Here is an 18924-nt window from a genome sequence, read left to right on the forward strand (position 1 = left end):
TGAGATCTGAGGACTGCAGTCTGAAGCCAGCCTAGGCAGAAAAATCCCCATGAAACTCCTATCTCCAATTAACCACTCAAAAACCAGAAGTGGCACTATGGCTAAAAGTGGTAGAGCACTATCCATGAATCAAAGATGTCAGGGACAGGGTCCAGGACCTAAATTTAAGCCCAAAAACTGAAATGAAAACCCTAAAATAAATAATTTTTACATTAAAAGTCACAAAAATGTACTAAGAGCTATGCAAATATCAGATAAAATATACCAGATTTCTAAATTGCAAACCAAAATTTAGATACTATTTCTCTACTGATATATTAAGAGAAAATACTGTCATATTTTTCATGTGAGGCATTTTTTTATGTTAACAAAAGACGTTATTTCCTATGAAAAATGTAAATAGTAGGCTTGTGGAACTCGACCTACTACTCACTAGAAGGAAAATGAATTCAATCTAGCATACAATTAACGATGGTTTAATAGCTTATGAAAAAACATTCATTTTAGTGTGGCCCCTGGATATTATCCTAGCTTCTTAGGAGAATGAAATCTGGGGGACTGAGGTTCAAAGTCACCTTTACCAGCAGTCTAGGAGATTTCATCTCCTATTTTCTAGCAAAGAGCTGGAGTGTAGACTTGTCTCAAATAATAGACCACCAGCTGTGAGCACCAGCAAGGGGCGGGGGGGGGGGGGGGGGGGGGGGAGGGGGAGAGATCAATGCCAGAATTTCAGCCACAACCCTGGCAAAAATAAAAACAAAAACAAATATTATATATCACAAAAGCTTATGACTTTTTAAAATATGTTTTATAAAATGACATACCTGTTGTGTAAAAATAGTATAATTGTATATTTGGATTAAGCATCTAAATCTGAAATGGTGAAATGACAAAGTAATTTTTAAAAATAATGTTAAGTACTAACTTCTTCTCAGAATAGTGAAGGTCTTCCCTAAATGTGAAGCAAACAAAGAACTCCTGAAAGGGAAACTGAAAAACATGAAGTAAGTCATGTGGTTTTATGAATTAATTTCTCCTTGTATTAAAAGTAATAGTACTTGATTTTGAAAGGTGAGGTGTAGTGAATGCGTGTATGACTCTTCCTGCTGGAAGGTTGGTGATGTATCCAGCTGTTCCACGGTAACACGCCTAGTAAGTGATTAAAAAGGAAAAATCAGATGAGAATACCAAAATGTGCACATAGAGATGTCTATCCTAAGGTTGTTTGATAATAGCAAATACTTGAGAAACCTGAAACCTAAATGTTTAAGAATGAAACTATGGTTCCATAATGTTTGTAATATGAACTACTATGGCTATATTATAAATAATATTGTAGAGAATAATTAGGGACATTTCACTTCTAAATTGTACATTCATAATATATTATTAAAACAGTTGTTGGGAGGCTACATGGATATGTAACATTATATATAATTAATAATTAATATGTATGTTTTATTGTTTAAAGAAATACATGTATAGAAAAAAAGACTAAAAGAAAATACTTATTAGTATCTAACTGGTTAGTAGGCTAGAAGATGGTGTTGTTTTCTTATTTCAACTAGCCAATACTTCCTAAATTTCCAACAGTAAAGACATGCCATTATTCTGATGAGGAAATCTCCTAACCAAGATCATAACTTTTTTTTATAATTTAGTGATTAAATCCTCAATGACATATTACTCCTAGAAATTACAGTGACTACTTGTTATAATTTGCACTCTGTAAATTATTTAACCAACTAATAATTTCTACACTTGACTTTTCAACTCCTTTAAATATGAAATTCTTTTTTAAAAAGTATTTGGGAAGCTTCGTTGTCCATTTTATGCACCTATTAGGCAAATTTCTAAAATATTCACTTAAGTGTATCTGTTTACCTTTTCATGAAACTATTTTTAAAAAATCAGCCTTAATTGGATGTAACTCACATTAATTTCATATTTCCTTACTTGCACTCAGTTTGACAGTTAGTAACAAACATAACACAGATACTGAACAAACATACTGATGATGGAATATTTCTGGGCTCCTCCTGGCATATATTGGCTACAAGAACCCAGGAACCATTCCTGATAAAAGCATGTAACCATGAAAGTCAGTTTCAAAGTCTATATTTCATTGATGCTACAGCTGAAGGTCAGAATTTTTATATTCTTAGCAAGCAGATGCCAAAGCAGAGTAATAATCAGTAGCTATTTTAATGAGCCTCACACAATAATAATTTTGGCTCCCTTTGTAAAGAAACCTCTAGAATATGAGAAGGAATATTTACTTTTATCTTCACACAGACCAACAGGATTCCCTTTTATTTTATCAGCAAAGTAGACTTCAAAAGCATTATTTTCCAGTTGCTGACACATTTAAAATTAATGCCATATTTTAATTTTCTGCTATTCGTATCCCCTTCTGTAATTGTCTGGGCTACCTGGAAATGTAGAATAGAAAATCAATATATTCAATTAAAGTATAAAGTGGAATTTTTCCCAATGTGATTCCCTTATTATAGAGGACATGCTTGTATTTTCCTACATAAGTTTTTGGAACATTGAGTCCATTTCTCCCACAAAGCACACAATGTCTCTTTTTGAGAATAGACACATAGCAACATTGCATGCTCTCCTTCAGGTACCATAGGGAACTATAATATATTACATAGAGATTGGAAATTCAAGGGTACTGAACACATAACACACCAAATACCTCTCCTTCTGAACATTCATAGAAGCTTGAAGAAAACCTGACTTCAACAGTTTAGCTAGATGGACTGTTTACTGTATCCCCCTGAACTAATCTGACTTATGTTGGAGCTTCTTTTCAATTATTTTTATGGACTATTACTGTCTTCTAAAAACTGAGTATGAATAAATCACCTCCATGAACCGTGTATCGTGGAAAACGTGTCGCTGAGAGATCACCAATCAGCTTCTATGGGAATTGGATATAATTTCAGAAGTCATTAGATGGGGTAGGATAGAAGGGGGAAGACGAAGCATGGGGTCTTGCCGAGATTCATGAACACTGACATAATCTCATCTCTCTAGAGAGGCTCAAGCTATTGGATGTCTGTGGGAGACTCTCGCTGAAGAGATAATGGCCCAGGGCACCCCTCTGTCTCTTCTGAGTGAGTTGCTGATCTGTAATCACCCTCTATCCCCACGACATATCCAGGGCATTCATGTGTCTCTCACCAAGAGGTCCCTTTCCTGCTAAAGGCACGAGATATCACTTTATCCCAAACCCCTACCTAAGACAGATATGCTAGCAAGTTTTACTACCCACCTTGCTCAGTTGCATTGCCATACAGGAATGCGAGGTTTGCAATGGATAGAGTTCCAAAATAAACTGTGCCCAATATATAGTCCCTTCAACCCTGAATGGAACACACACACACACACACACACACACACACACACACACACACACACACACACCATCACCACAACACCCCCACCACCACCTAATATTCCTAAGGACATGGAAAAGATATGTTATAACTATTTTATCTGAGCCTCATCTAGACATCTATGATATCCAGATCATCTAGGACAGATAATCCTAGGAGGTCCCATAAAAACGTGTAATTTTGCTCATTGTTCATCCAATGGGATTTTACACTTCTGGAGCAAGAGTCTTTTGTGGACACTTTCCTCAAGACTATTTCTTACAGTTAAGACCAAATAGTCTCCATCTCTATATTCACCTGTCATTGGTACGGGTATTCCAAAATGGTGCATGATTTTTCCTTTCTTCCCCAGTAGTCTGACCTGAGACTCTGAGGACTTATCCCAGCATACCCTTTCTCTCTGCATTTATCAGACCAAACAAAAGCTTATAATCACTGGAATGCCTGACTACCAATTCTCAGGTCATGCTCTGCGCCATATGGGTAAAGACCTCAAATTCTTACTTTTTATTCTTTCTCTACCTTAGATTATCCATCATACCCATGAGTCCATGTTATTTTCTTATATGTTTGTCTTGCCTCCTCACTCAGATGTCTCTGTGAGGCCATGGATTTACTCTTCTATTCACACTAATTGCTGCAACACCTTTTAGGCACAAATACATGTTTTTGAAGAAAGGAATAAATGCATAAAACTCTATTGCACTTACAAAAAAGCTGTGCATTGAAAAAATAGTATTCCTTGAGTTAATTATTCCAACTTTTGAAATCTGTTTGGCTTCAGTTTTGGACAGAAGAGTTTTCATGTGGAGAGTCTGGGATGCCTGAGGTGGTGGGAAGGAAACTGGGTCTCAGGTTTGAGATAGCCCTAAGCTAGCTGATAGGAGGCCCGGCAAGAAGCTCTAAAAGAAATGGGCTCACTACCAGGGAAAATGAGTCTAGATTTAATTTTACTGCCTCATTTCTCATATGATCACCAAGGGCTTCTGTTTGTTAAAAACAAAATTCATGTGTACATCATTTTAGTGCAAAATTAATGCTACACTTTAGCCAGAGTTATTCTTAATGATATATCTTATCTAATTATAAAGATTAAATATGTTAATGCCTGCAATGCCCTAGAACATATAAGGGCTTAATAAACGAGAACTGGTGCTACTCTTAGTTGTTAGATTAATTATCATCATTAGACTAGGCACTGAGAAAACATCTGGAAAAGGGAGCTATTCCTCTCAGCATGTGCTATCAGCAGGCAAGCCTGCCCTTGCCCATTTCCCAGCATTCCCTCCTCCCTGACTTGCCATATATGCAACTGACCCAGTATCCTCTCTTCTCTAGGTCAGTGCCTTTCTGCTATTTCTCTGCCATCCAGGTTGTGCAATACTTAATAAGCAAACTAACCTGGCCTATGTTATCTGATTAGTCACTGGTAATCTTAAGAATGCTCCAGGGTGGGGAAATATAAATGCAAATTTCAGTTGCATTAATTATAAGAATTTTAGAAAAAAAACATAGTTGTCAGGACAAGAGTATTGATTTATTATGTGCATGTGTGCAAGTGTACATACACCATGATAGGTCAAGAGGGGCAGCATTCTGGTGGGTTTAATAGTTTTGCAATTCATTGAGACTTTTTAAAAAGAAAATGTTAAAATAGTGGCACAAGGAGGTTGCACTTTAACATGCCCATGTATATGTGCAACAGGTCTTGATCAAAGTCACCTCTTACATCATGCTTTCTCCCTCCCACAACCCCATTCTCTCACCAGTCTCCCAAAGTTTCCTGTTTCAATATTCGCATATATAGATTGAGTGTTTTTATTGTATTTGTTCATAATTCTTTTTCCCATTGCCCTCCTATTAATCAGCAATGAACATTGAACAGATATATGATTTGCAACTACTTGGTAAAAAAAAAATCATCTGTACGTAATGTGAAGGTAAGAAGAGAATTCAGAAAATGTGCCTGAATCTCACCAGAAAGGATAAACTGTTCATAAGCAATGATATTTCATTGTAGAAATCAAAGAATACAACTGGAATGTAAATCAGGAAATGTAGCATCAAATGAGCACCAAATGAGAGTTGTTAACCAATGCCACTTCCACCATGTAGTGGTCGGAGAGAGAACTTTCTGGAAGTCATTGTTACTATAGCAGAAAACCCTTGCAACATCTCTGATATTTAAATGTAGCTCTGAAGGGCTTCAAATCAATCAGTACTGTTAAACTTCTCTTGAAACATGTTTACTGGTGGATACCCCTCAACTGGAAAAAGGGGGGAAAAAAGAAATAGGAAGTTGCTGTGTGCATAGCCATTTCGTTAATGTGCTTTACAAGTATAAGATGACAGCACAGAGAAGCCATAAACACTTGCGCTTGTCAGAGTAGACAGCCAATTGACCCTGAGTCCTCTATTCTTTTACCCACCACTTTTATGTGTTTTGCAGAAAGGTCCATAAAGCAACACATCTGCCTTCTGGAAGGCTAAGCTCGGTTACTTTCCATCATCCTTAAATGACAAAATGGTCTGCAGTGCTGTGTCCAGATCTTGAAAGCCTCTTCATTCCAACTTCCTGTCAGCATTTAAATTAGGAGCAGGATAGAGGCACAGGACTGATGCTCTGTGCTGAAGGTGTGCGCTTCTTCTTAGCAATGTTTTCTTTGTCCTGCTTGCCTGGTTTAGTTTTAAGACCTCTCTGAAGATAGAGAGGGTGACAACGAAAAGGAGTAGCACAGGAGGAAACAGCTGTAAAGAAGGATCCCTGTGCTCCTCCCTGAGGAATTCCTGTACTTTAATGGAGAAATGTTTAGTTTTATTTACTCAGTAAACCCAACAGTCAGAGGTCTTTGCACGGAGTGAAGTGACCACACTCTCAGCCAAAGTCATATTTTAAGCATTTAAATCACCTTCATTAAGCTACAATAGGTAGATAAGCAATTACTCGTTTTTAAATGGTACAACTTCCTGTTTTGACATATACCTTTTCAAACACCATCAGAGTCAAGGAAATACATTCAGGCGCTGGTGACATGTTTCCCTCCTCCCAATAACATCTCAGCCTGCCTTTACTGAGCTTGCAGTCCTCACACCTCATTGGCTAATTCCTAAGACTTGCTGCTGATGGAAGTGGATTTGGCTTCTTTCACTCACTGTACTTAGTATGTGTTTATATTGCAATAAGTGCCATTCTTTTTCATCTATTTTACTTTTGAATTAGCATACATCTAGGGACTTCATTGTAATATGTACCTTTTTAAAGTTATGCTCAAGTAATTGTAACAAGTTACCCTTTAACAAAGCAGTTTATTACTACCATGTATCTTGATCATTGTCGACCCTTTCAACATTTTCACCCTATTTTGACACACCCCTTCCCTTACTTCTCTTAGTTTTGTCTTATATACAATGAATTCTTGACTGCATTCTCACACCCTTCTCCCGTTAATTTGTCATCCTCTCTCCTTTTGGCCCAGATCCTTCTCTTGCAAGTGCTCGTTTCTTGAACTTATTTTGATGGACTTTGACTTTGTCTTTGTAAGGAATTACACTGCGTTCTTCCTAGTCTACCATGTTCTAGTTAATCCATCTGTAACCACTTGTATATCACCCAATCTACTTACTTATAGCTTTTCTAGTTATAGGAAAATTCTAGTTGCCAAAATGAGGGAAAACATACACCTTTGTTTCTCTGTGTGTCTGATTTCATTTAATATATTTTTTCCCAAATCTTCCAATGGATGAATGAAATTCTATTATGTACACATAGCACATGTTCTTGATCTACTTTTCCATTAAGGGGCATGGGGGTTGATTCTATACCTGGGGTATGGTGAACAGTGCTGTAATGAATATGGTGCTGGTAGCTTTATTGTAAACTTGTTTGTGATTTTCATAAGGCATGAAAATCATCAGTTACATCATGCTCCTGGAAAGGATATGATTTCATCCTTCCTATGGCTGAATGATACTGTGTTCACATTCTACATTTTCCTTATCCATTCATCCACTGACAAATACTATATTTTCTGTATTCATCCATTGATAAGTACGTAGGCTGATTCTGTAATTTGGCTACTAACTGCTCAATGGCCCAATTGCTAAGTGCACAGGACCATTTATAATAACCCGTGTCAACAAGAACTCAGGCATGGAAAACAAGAAGTTCTGATTATATCCTTTACGCATTTATTTCTTTTTCTGTTTTAGTTTTCTTTATCCTTTGTCTTGTATATAAATTTATCCAATCCATGGAAGGGAAAGGCAGGAAAAAGGATGAACAATGCAATAATGATACTCACTGGACACTATGTTGGAAATGAAATATATATACGTATTTTATATCTATCTACACACACACACAACTTGAGGGGACTGGTAGAGGAATTACGAGAGATAGCAGGAGAAAATAAGGGAGGGAGTTACAGTTTTTAAAAAATGTCTTCATTACCTTACTTATATAACTGTAACTACCCTGTCCATTACAATAAGATATTTAAAAATAAATAAATAGCACTTTATCATACACTGCCATTTTGATATCTAACCAAGAGTAGTAAAAGTTGGTCACATGGTAATTTTCAATAATTCTTAGAAGAGCATCCATACTGACTTCCATATTGGCTTTATTAAGTTATAACCCACTACAGTGCATATGATTTTCTTTTCCTTTGTATTTTTTTCAGTCCTGGGTCTTGAACTCAGTGCCTAAGCACTGTCCTTGGGCTTTCTCAAGGATAGCACTCTACCACTTGAGCCACAGCACCTCTTCTCGTTTTTTTTCTAAGTATCCAGTACTGAGGAATCAAACCCAGGTCTTAGTGCATGCTAGGCAAGCACTCTACCACTAGACCAAACTCCCAGCCCCAGGCCAAATTCCCAGCCCCTCCTTTGTATTTTAAAGCAGTTCTATCAGCCTTTGTTTTAGCTACCTCAAATATTTTATTATATGCAAGAACAATTTTCATGAGTTGAGCATACTATAATTATGAAAGGTTTATCACACCTTTGTGTTTTGCCCAGTAATCTACTTTAGTCTGATATTGGTCACCCATATCAATTAGTATCATTGTGTGATGTATTGTTTCAGCATTCTACTTCTATCTATCTGTCTTTCACATAAATAGTAAATATTGGTCTTTCTTTCTAATCCAATCTAATAATCTCTGCTTTATAACTGAAGTATTTAATGAACTTACATTTCATGCTACAACTGATACAGCAGTAGTTCTAAATATATCACTTGTTTTATATATACAACTTTTCCTTCCTTTTGTTTTTGTTTCTCCTTATTCTAGGTACATTAAATATTTTTTTTGTCATTTGAAACCAATTTATTTTCTTGCTTCAGGGGAAATAGCATTTTTAAAGCAGTGTTGCCAGCCTACAATCACAAATCCTACAGGACATTGAAAAAAAATCACAGGGCAGAGAATGAATGAGATGGTAAACTGCTGACATTCCAACAAAATAGAAAGTGTGTGTTTCCCAAAGCTGGATTCTTGATGGAGGCAGTCCACTCATTATGTTAATTACAGAAATGGAATGAAAACATTTTACTTGAAACCAGCAGTTTTCCATAGTTGTCTTGGTAAATCGCAACTAGCTTCACAAATTCTAATGGCACCATGACTCAAGTCTGGTGTATAAGGTACATTAAATATTTATAATTATACATTTTGTCTACCTAAGTTATAATTCTTATTTGGTTATTTTAGTGGCTGATGTGGGGCTTATAGCATACTGCTTAACTTTCAGATCTGCCCTTTAAGTCACAGTATTTCACATCATGTATACCACTGGAATCTATAAATGATATACTTGACCTTAAAATCTCTTTATAATATTGTCATATTTTAATTGTACATGTTATTATACTTATGGCTTATATTTACAATACTTAGTTTTAATTTGGTTAGAAGTAAATGACCTCATAATAGGATTTGAATCATAAGGAAAATCATATGCATTTACCTATGGAAAATTCTGATTTCCATCCATTACTTTTATGTAGACTTTCATCTAGAATAATTCTTCAGTTGAAATTGTCTCTGTTATTTTCCTTTGCTTTGCTTTTTTTTTTTGTCGGTGTTTTTGTCCTGATCCTGAAAGTTATACTCAGGATGTTGGCACTGTCCCTGAGACATTTGCTCAAGGCTAACGCTCTACCACTTGAGCAATAGCTCCTCTTCTGGCTTTTAGTAGTTAATTGCAGATAGAGTCTCACAGACTTTCCTTCCCTGGCTGGTTTTGAATTATGATTCTCAAATCAAAGCCTCCTGAGTAGCTAAGATTACAGGCGTGAACCACAAACACTTGGCTTATTTTTTATTATTTCTTATAATTCAAATGTCCAGGTGAATTTTTTCAGCTTCCTTATAACAAAAATAAGATTTGAATGATGAATAGTTAACTTTGAAAGATAACAGTATACCATTTTTCTGTAGCACTCTTTAACTTTCCTCCTCCTCTTCTTTCTCTTCTCCTCTTCCTCCCTCTGCTCCTCCTCCCCTCTTCCATCCCCCTCCTCCTCCCCCCTTCTCCTCCCCCTCTTCCTCCCCTTCTACTTCCTCCTCCTGCTCCTCCTCCTCCTCCCCCTCCTCCTCCTCCTCCTTTTTCTTCTTCTTCTTCTTCTTCTTCTTCTTCTTCTTCTTCTTCTTCTTCTTCTTCTTCTTCTTCTTCTTCTTTCTTTTCTAGTCTTCTTATATCTACCTTTCTTCTCCACCCTCTCCCACCCTGATATACTTCCTCCTGTTCTCCCTCTCTACAAGAGAAGTTCACCAGAACTTTCTCTTATAGACACAAAGTACTTAAAGTTACTCAAAGTACTTATAAATTCAAAATTTGTAACCTCTCAGGTTTAACTAATCTTAAATTCAGTCCTGTTTATGAATCTTTCGAAGTTGCCTAGTTTTCCCACTCTATTCTCTCAAGGAAGAAACCTGAGAAATAATAGGTTTTCTTCACATATTTCTTTCTCTCATGCTTCAATATACTCATTGAATGTTATGCAGTCACTTCAAAACAAATGTTTCATTTATGTATAATTTCTAAAGCTAATGAAAGTCTGGTCCTCTCTACTTTCGCCTTAAGTGGAAGATCATACTTGAACATTACAATTTTGTTTTTTTTAGGGACAAAGCTTTTCTTAAGGGACAAAGCTGAGAATTCATAGTTATTCAAATTAAAATACACATTGTTCCAAAACACCTACTAAATGATAGCCATTTCAAAAACATTTGATACTTTTTTGTCCTAGCCATCACACCAGATACTTCACAATTGCATGTATTGTTTAATACTATAACATATTTTGAGGTTTCACCAGTTTCCCTTTACTTTCAGGTAAATAAAGGAAATTATATTAAAATGTAAAGTTATGTGTCAAATACCTAATAAATTATAAATCTAGTTTTTAAATCAATTTTTAGTGATTATCAAAACTTTTTAGGCACTTTTAAAACACTGTGGTTATTATTTACCATAAAAGTAGGAATATGACATTAAATAATGGGTTCTTTCTAATTATTGTTTCTAGCTAAGGACATTAATTTACCATCTTAAAAGGTTTAGCTGACTAGTAAAATTTTAAGAAGAGATTTTTCTGTGGATCAGCAGGAAAAGAAAATTTATATGGCAAGAACAAAAGTGATAAAATGAAAGGAATATAAAGTGATTAAGTTGATCACTCAGATTCATGCCAAAACAGTGGTCAGAAGAAAATAGGTTTCTATGCCACTCAGCAGACGATTGGATCAAGAAGATGTGGTATTTATACACAATGGAATTTTATGCTGCCATCAGAAAGAATGACATCACCCCATTCGTGAGGAAATGGAAAGACTTGGAAAAAAGTAAGCCAGACCCATAGGAACATAGGCTCAATGGTTTCCCTCATTTGTAATAATTAGTACTCTCTTAGCAGAGAAGTACAATAGGTCAAAACCTAAGTACATAGGATGAGACTAAATGAAAGAATCTCTAGTATATGGAAACAAGAGGTTTATCTTGTATGATTGTTGTTCTTAATGTACTATTATTTCTATTCTCTTTTGTTGCCCTTTGGTTAATCTCATATTGTTACTGTATCTGTATTGTTACCTGGTATATTGTATATATGTTTATTTGTTTATTTAAAGAGGAAAGAGAAGGAGGAAAACAAGATGATTAGAAGGGGGTGAGGAAGGGAAATGGGAACAAAACATAAGAGGGGTATCAGTGTGTGAGAAGGTATGTACCTACTACCTGGCAAATGCAACTGTAACCCCCTCTATATAAAGAAATGGAAAGAAAAGAAAAGAAAAGGAAAGAAAAAAAAGAAAAGAAAATGGATTCCCATAGAGGGAGACATCAAGAGAGAGCTCCGGAGGTAGAATGGTTCATTTGACAAACTATCACATAGTATATAGGATGGCTGAGATAAAGAGAAAAATGTTGGATATTTTAGAAATAATGTTACCTTGGTGATTATAATCTCTATCCCAAATGTTAAAGAAATCAGCTTTGTAGGAACTAATATTGCCAATTTATGAGCATTAAATTATCAAGTAGTTTTGGACTTTAAATATTATGAAAATTCATAATATTTAATCATTCGTATCTTCTACACTTAATGTTAGATCTTAGCTTAAAGTCTGTGTGTACGTTTATGTGTGTGTGTGTGTGTGTGTGTGTGTGTGTGTGTGTGTGTGTGTGTGTGTTTGTGTGTGCATGTGGGGCTTAAACTCAGGGCCTCTCACTGTCTCTTGGTTTCTAGTTCAAGGCTGGCATCCTACCTTTCTAGCCACATTTCTACTTTTACCTGATATTGAAGATTATTTTCTGATAAATTAAGGATAAAGGATCTCTCAGATTTGTATTCCCTGGCTTGCTTTACACCTGCAATCCTCAGATCTCAGGCTCCTGAATAACTACAATTATAGGTATGAGCTACCAGCACCTAGCTTTTAGTTTAAATAACATTTAATAAATATTTTAGTACAAAAAATTCAATCTTAACATTACATGGAATCAATAATAAAAATACACAGAATTCTATAAAACCAAAAGAATACTCCATATATACCATACCAATAAATATATCAAACTTTTAGGAATAATGAAATATCTTCAGTGTAATTCATTCAGTTAATCACCATCTTATTTGAGAATTTTGTCTGCAATTCATTCGGTTAATCACTTCCTTATGTTTCTATACCTTCCATCAAGAGCTATTTAACACCATCTTTCATATATAAGAAGATGAAAAGAAAACCTATATGGCATTTAAAATTTCAATGTTTCCCTGAGAATAACTAGAAGTGAAATACTACTATGAAAGTCATTCAGCCAAAATTATAAAACTTGGGCTGGGAGTTTGGCCTAGTGGTAGAGTGCTTGCTTAGCATCCACGAAGACCTAGGTTAGATTCCTCAGTACCACATACATAAAAAAAAGTTGGAAGTGTGCTGTAACTCAAGTGGTAGAGCTTTATCCTTGAGAAAGCCCAAGAATAGTGTTCAGGCTCTGAGTTCAAGCCCCATCCATGACTGGCAGAAACAAACAAACAAACAAAATAATCTCTAAAGAAAAAATTATAAAACTCCCCAAACTATTTTCCATTTATTTCAATTATCTAACAAGGCCTAAATTGAAACCAAATAGAAACTCTAAGTGTACTTTATTTCTGCAGAAGAAAACAATAGTAAAAATCATGGCTGCATAAATGAATATTCATGGGATAGTTATTTTTCTTTATGGCGTAATTGTAACGAACAGAAACAAATTATTTCTCTTATATATCAGCATTCAAGTATTCAAAGAATGTATATCCAGCTTCATCAGAGGGAGAAATGAGTTTGATAGCTTTAAATAGTGTTTGGTTTTTAAAAAAGAAAAGCACAAGGGTAAAACTCATATTCCCTATAAGTCCATATTAGCATATGTAAAGCATTAGGTTTCTAATGTGGACATGAGCATAGACCCATTAAAGGTATATTTCCAAGAGGAGAGCTGGACTGCAAAATCTATGAATAAATAATTTTCTAAATAACTTCCTAGATAGAATTTGATGTTGAAAATAATGGAATTTCAAGATCAAAGAAGCCTTGGATGTTATTTGTTGAAAATCTTTATTTTCCATTTGGAGTAAAGAAAACACAAAGACAGAAAGTGACAATGAATTGTTCAAAAGATAATCTCAGGCAAAATATGAACACAACCTAGCTCTTGTCTGTCTCAGGAGCTCATACTTTAAACCAAATAAATATATATTCTGTGTGGTACCCCCTTAGCTACTTACTGTTTTTCTTTAACACATTGCTTGTAGTTTTATGACAAGTATTTTATAGGGTTTAATTTGTTTTTACATGCTGCTGGGTGTTGAGTGCCAATCAAATGATTCTTAAGGTTATTTTTGATTTTTTGCAAATACTTGTGCGTTTATAAGTAAAAATATGCAGTTAGAATATTAATGACCACATTTACTAAAAAAAAAAAAAAACTGGAGAAGAAAAAGTAGAGCAGAAGATCTAGCATACTAATACATTTAGGAAACATCATTTCCAAAGTCAACTTTGAAAACAATTCCTTTTTTTTTTACCTTAAGAAAAAAGGGCCCAAAAGTTTTAAGTATATCGAGGAAAGTTCCTTTTCAGCACCTGTGCATTTCCAAAGGGGTCGTGATGAATATAACCTGAAGTATAATAAGTTAAAATAACCAATATCTTATGCTTAATGCAGCTTCACAAATATTGATTAGCTTCTTCATTAAGTAAAGTCATTTACTGAATACCTACTATGTGTCAGATCATATGCTTACTGCTAGAAAATGAGTGATGACTAAAACTCAAACCCTTATTTAAATTCTGAGATTTAATGGAAGTCTAAGAGAAAACAAGTAGGCAGAAACAATCATTTTCATTGCAACATGCTTCAAGAAAATTAAAAGAAAAATTTGCCTAAAAGTGCATAGATTGAGAAAAACGAAAGTGGGTTTTAGTCGTGTCATGTTGGCTATATTGGACAGAATCAATCACAAGTGACCAAAAGAGGTCCTTACTGGTCCTATTGATCCTTATGTGGGTCCCTATTAGTCCTTATGCTTTTTCTGCTCATGAGCATTTGAACTGTATGTGCACTTTGCATAGCTGTGAATAATGATTTGATTTCATTTATTTGTAATTTAATAAATATTTAATATCTTTTTATTATTAGCTGGCTATATAGAAGATGGTTAGAATGCCAGGTATTAGCAAGTCAAATAAGCGCCTGCACTGCTTTCTGATATATTACCCCCAAGAAAAGATACAGAAGAAAAGAGTAGTTAGGAAAATAATGAAAACATGACTTGAAGATAGGAACCCAGGAATCTAAGGAAAAGTTTCTTTAAAATACCTATACATAACTTCCATTCTTCCTCCTTGAACTTAGCCTACTTGTTGTTTCTCATTTATCTTCTCCAGTTTATCTGACATTGCTAGTGTTGCACTCACATATAATTTCAAATTTAAACCACCAGCTGGTAAAAAAAAAAAAACTAATTCCAAGTGGTAATATCTGTGACATGTTCCTTTACATCTTAGAACGAATTCTTTTCATATTGACTTCTATCATTTCTGGAGCTTCAAGAGCAAATTCTAGAGATCTATTGCAAGATTCTCTATAGAAAACTCTGTGTTGAGCCGCGAGTTTGGCCTAGTGGTTAAAGTGCTTGCCTAGCATGCATGAAGACCCGGGTTTGATTACTTGATACCACATACATAGAAAAAAGCCAGAAGTGGTGCTGAGGCTCAAGTGGTAGAGCTCTAGCCTTGAGAAAGTCCAAGGACAGTGCTCAGGCCCTGCTCAAGCCCAGGACTGGCAAAAAAAAAAACTCTGTTTACTTCTCAAGTAGAAACAAGAGGACCTCAGTGTAAAGCCTTCTATTAATACAGATAAGCAATCCTATCATGGCAGGCAGATTAAGATTGGGTTAAAACAGGTTCAAGGTTATGCTTTAATGAAAAGTATCTTACTTGGTATAAAGGATTTTTCCCAGGAGCATAAATTGATTGTTAAAGGCTATCTTAATAGTTTCTCAGTAATTTTTATTTTTGCTAATAATTTCTATGATACTATCTAGGCAATATCTTCCTGGAGATTGTTGGAAGAAAAAGCCAAGCCCCATGCTCTCCTTGAATGTGTGAAGTCCTTTCTTTGCCTCCTCTGGATCTGCAATGATATATAATTTAAACAGAAGATTGAGTTTACTCATTAATCAGTTCCAGCAGAGATTAGAAAATGAATAAATGTATCAATCAATCAATCAATGGGCCAAGACAAAAATAGATAGGACAGAATTGTTAATAGCTCTGTTGGATGAATAGCTTAGATGAAAACTAAACATTTATGAAAAGTAACTCTCAGTAAAATACACATTTATTGGACAGCTATATCAGTTACTGTATATATGTAATCTCATTTAATGTTCACCATAATCTTTTTTAAAAAAAATCAGAGTTGAAAATTGCTTCTCATTAGAACCATGGCTGTAACATTCTAGTTCCAGTATTTCATATTATTTTTACTAAATCTGTGAGAATACTATGTATCTGATTCTAGAGGAGAGAAAGAGGGTAGATTTTTTATTCTAGCTAGTGCTTCATATTAGCATGGGTTGAAAATAAACAGACTCCTGAATGAATCCCCAGTTTGCCAGGCTGGAAGCACAGGATGATTCCTGAAGGTAAGGATGGAGACAATAGCAGAATCCCATGGTAGAGACAATGTGTGGTTCTTCTGAAGGGAAAAAAAAAAGAGTGTTATGTTTTGTAAGTCTCAAGTTTTATGTTTTGTTCGTCTCAGTCTGGAATGAGGACTGATGTATTTTTGACATTAAAAAGAGAAAAATCTGTGCATCCTGGTACCAGTGGCTCATGTGTTCAAGGCCAGCTTGGGCTACACTATAAGAGGTGTCTCAAGAATTAAATTTAAGTGTGTTTACTTCTAACAATGACCTGCTGAAATTATATTTTGAAGTTGTTTTCAGAAACCTCTATTTAAAATACTTTTCCCACATTTTATTACCATCAAGTAATTTTATGGTGAGTTCCATTCTGACATGTCTATATATGCATAATACGTATCTTAATCAGACTCATCCTTCTATGTCTCCCTTTCTCTCATCTCCCTCCTCATTTCCAAAATCAATTTCAACAAGCTTCATTGCTCTATTTTTACACATGCAGAAAATGTATTTTATCTACAGTCACATACTTTGTAAAAAACTTTGTAAAGCCAGGTGCAGTGGCTCTAGCCCGTAATCCTAGCTACTCAGGAGGCTGAGATCTCAGCATCAAGATTTAAAGTCAGCCCAGGCACAAAAGGAACTGAGACTCTTATCTCCAATTAACCTCTAGAAAACGGGAAGTGGGGGTTGGCTCAAAGGTAGGGTGGTAGCCTTGAGCTGAAGAGCTCAGAGACAGTGCTCAGGCCGAGTTCAAAAGCCCCATGACCTACAAAAAATTCTTAGAACTTAAAACCAACCACTTAGTAGTCAAAAGCAACTAGAAGCAAATATTAAATAAAAATCTCCAGTAGTCTTAATGTTATTTGAAAGGAAGAAAAACTGCTTAAAACAAAAAAAAAGTCCATTTCTATCATGACCTAATGGACAATAGCAAAGGCAAAGAAGCCAGAGAAGATTATCATGTTCATCCTTAATACATGCCTGTTAAGTCAAGAAATGTGCCTAACATCTCCCATGCATTAATTCTGTATTAAGATCCTGTATCATATAAATCCTCACTTCTCAGTGGTAGCTTGTTATTATTCGTGTCAGAGCCTAAATATAAGCATGGGTTTCTTTTTTTGGCATTTGCCCTCTCCCAGGCAGAGATCCAAAGACGCAATCTCCATACATCCTGAGAATCGACCATATTGAACTCATAGTATCTAACTCTTGTGACTGACTCATTTAGCTCAAAGGAGGAAAGCATGGGAAATCACTTGTGTCTGCTATTAACTCGGTAAGGTTTTCATAACCTTTCAACATTGCAACATAGATTCAACATACGAGGATATTAGAAAAACAGGTTGCAGTAAATGAGTAATATGTTCATTTTAAACTTATAAATTCTCTGTCCATCAATAAAGTTGTCAGATTGGCCTGGAACTTTTGAAAAGTGACTGTGCTAACACCATATTCTAGATCGAACAGTTTTCCCAAACCAGATTTCCACGTATTTCTGCCGCCCTTTATTCCCACAAGGAACTGAAGTATTCTGTCCTTCCGGATACTGCTTTTTGATCACAGACTTGAGCATCTAATACTCTCCTTTAGTAATGGACATAATAAATTGCTAGAATTTATTATGTGTCAGGTCCTATGTGAAGCACTCTACATATGTTTATTTATTCAATCCTCATCATTACTTTATGGGGAGCAAATGATTTTCCTGCATTCTTGTGTGAAGTTAATGGGAACATCAGAGCTGGCCCAAGGTTGCCTGGGTTATTCTAGAAAGCTAGTCTCTGTTGCTACAGGCTCTGCTCAGAACAACTTCACTGTGCCACAGCATGGCCTTGATGGGATAATAATTTTTAAAAAGTTAGCTTTCCTCAACTTTCATAATGTTTCTACAAGTATGCACCTTTGTCTCTCCATAATTCATGTTTCACAAAACTTCCATTTCATGCTCACAATATTCCTGAGAGGCAGGCAGGGCAGATCTTGTCAGCTTCATATTGTAAATTAGAAAATCTTGCCCAGGAGAGACAAAACGAATTAGTCAAGGTTATATTGCTAATGGAATTGACCCACAGCCCTTTGACACTGTGATTTTTTTTTCTTACTACTAGGCTGTGCTTCCTTCCTTTTGGGATAACTTTGGTTGGTAGCTAAATTCTTTTTATTAAGTGAGGGGAAAATGACCTAGCTTTAATGCAAGCAGTACAACTATTTACTTCTTTTGTTTGCGTTTTCTTTCACTATTGCAAAAATACTGATTGCAATCTAAAGAGACAATATTGGAAACGGAGGTGTAATGATTTAACCATCTTGTTCATTGTTAAACTTACAGATCCTCCTATTATTCATGGGCAAACTGTCAAGAGTGGCCCGACATCATTTAGAAGTTCCTGTGATGATTAAGTTCTTTCCTGATGGAATCAGGGAAACTGTAATCGATCATCTCACTTAGACATTAACCAACAGGATCGAGACAATTGTTGGGCTTGCTCACGTACGTTTATAGATACAGCTTCCCTTTTCTGACCTAGATCATGTCTCACAAAAGTTATGGGAATGTCAAGAAGAGTGGATGGGGATTGATCGGGGCTAATTTTTTGTTATACCACCCAAAGCATGAAACTCATTTAGCACTTTCCTTTGGGCCAGGATAAAAATATGACTTGTGCCCTTGAAACTTCATGTTGAAACATTTTTCTCCACATAACAGAGTTGAAAAGTATTGGAAATTTGTCATAAAATGGGATTAATGTGGTTCTGACAGAACATAATTAGTGATCATGAGGGGTTTTGTTTCTTAGATGCATG

General features: G+C 35.5%; 1 protein-coding gene across 1 annotated transcript in view; it reads left to right on the top strand.

Annotated features, from left to right (window-relative positions):
* Window positions 1-17338, top strand: part of Vwc2l (von Willebrand factor C domain containing 2 like) — a 44264-nt gene extending 26926 nt beyond the window's left edge. The window contains exon 3 of the mRNA XM_090355217.1: window positions 17259-17338. Within this exon, the coding sequence (XP_090211343.1) occupies window positions 17259-17338 (80 nt within the window). The remainder of the gene's footprint in view (window positions 1-17258) is intronic.
* The last annotated feature ends 1586 nt before the right edge of the window (window positions 17339-18924 follow it).

This window comes from Megascapheus bottae, chromosome 21, assembly GCF_031878675.1.
Source record: "Megascapheus bottae isolate mThoBot1 chromosome 21, mThoBot2.hap1, whole genome shotgun sequence".
In the NCBI taxonomy this organism is placed as follows: Eukaryota; Metazoa; Chordata; class Mammalia; order Rodentia; family Geomyidae; genus Megascapheus; species Megascapheus bottae.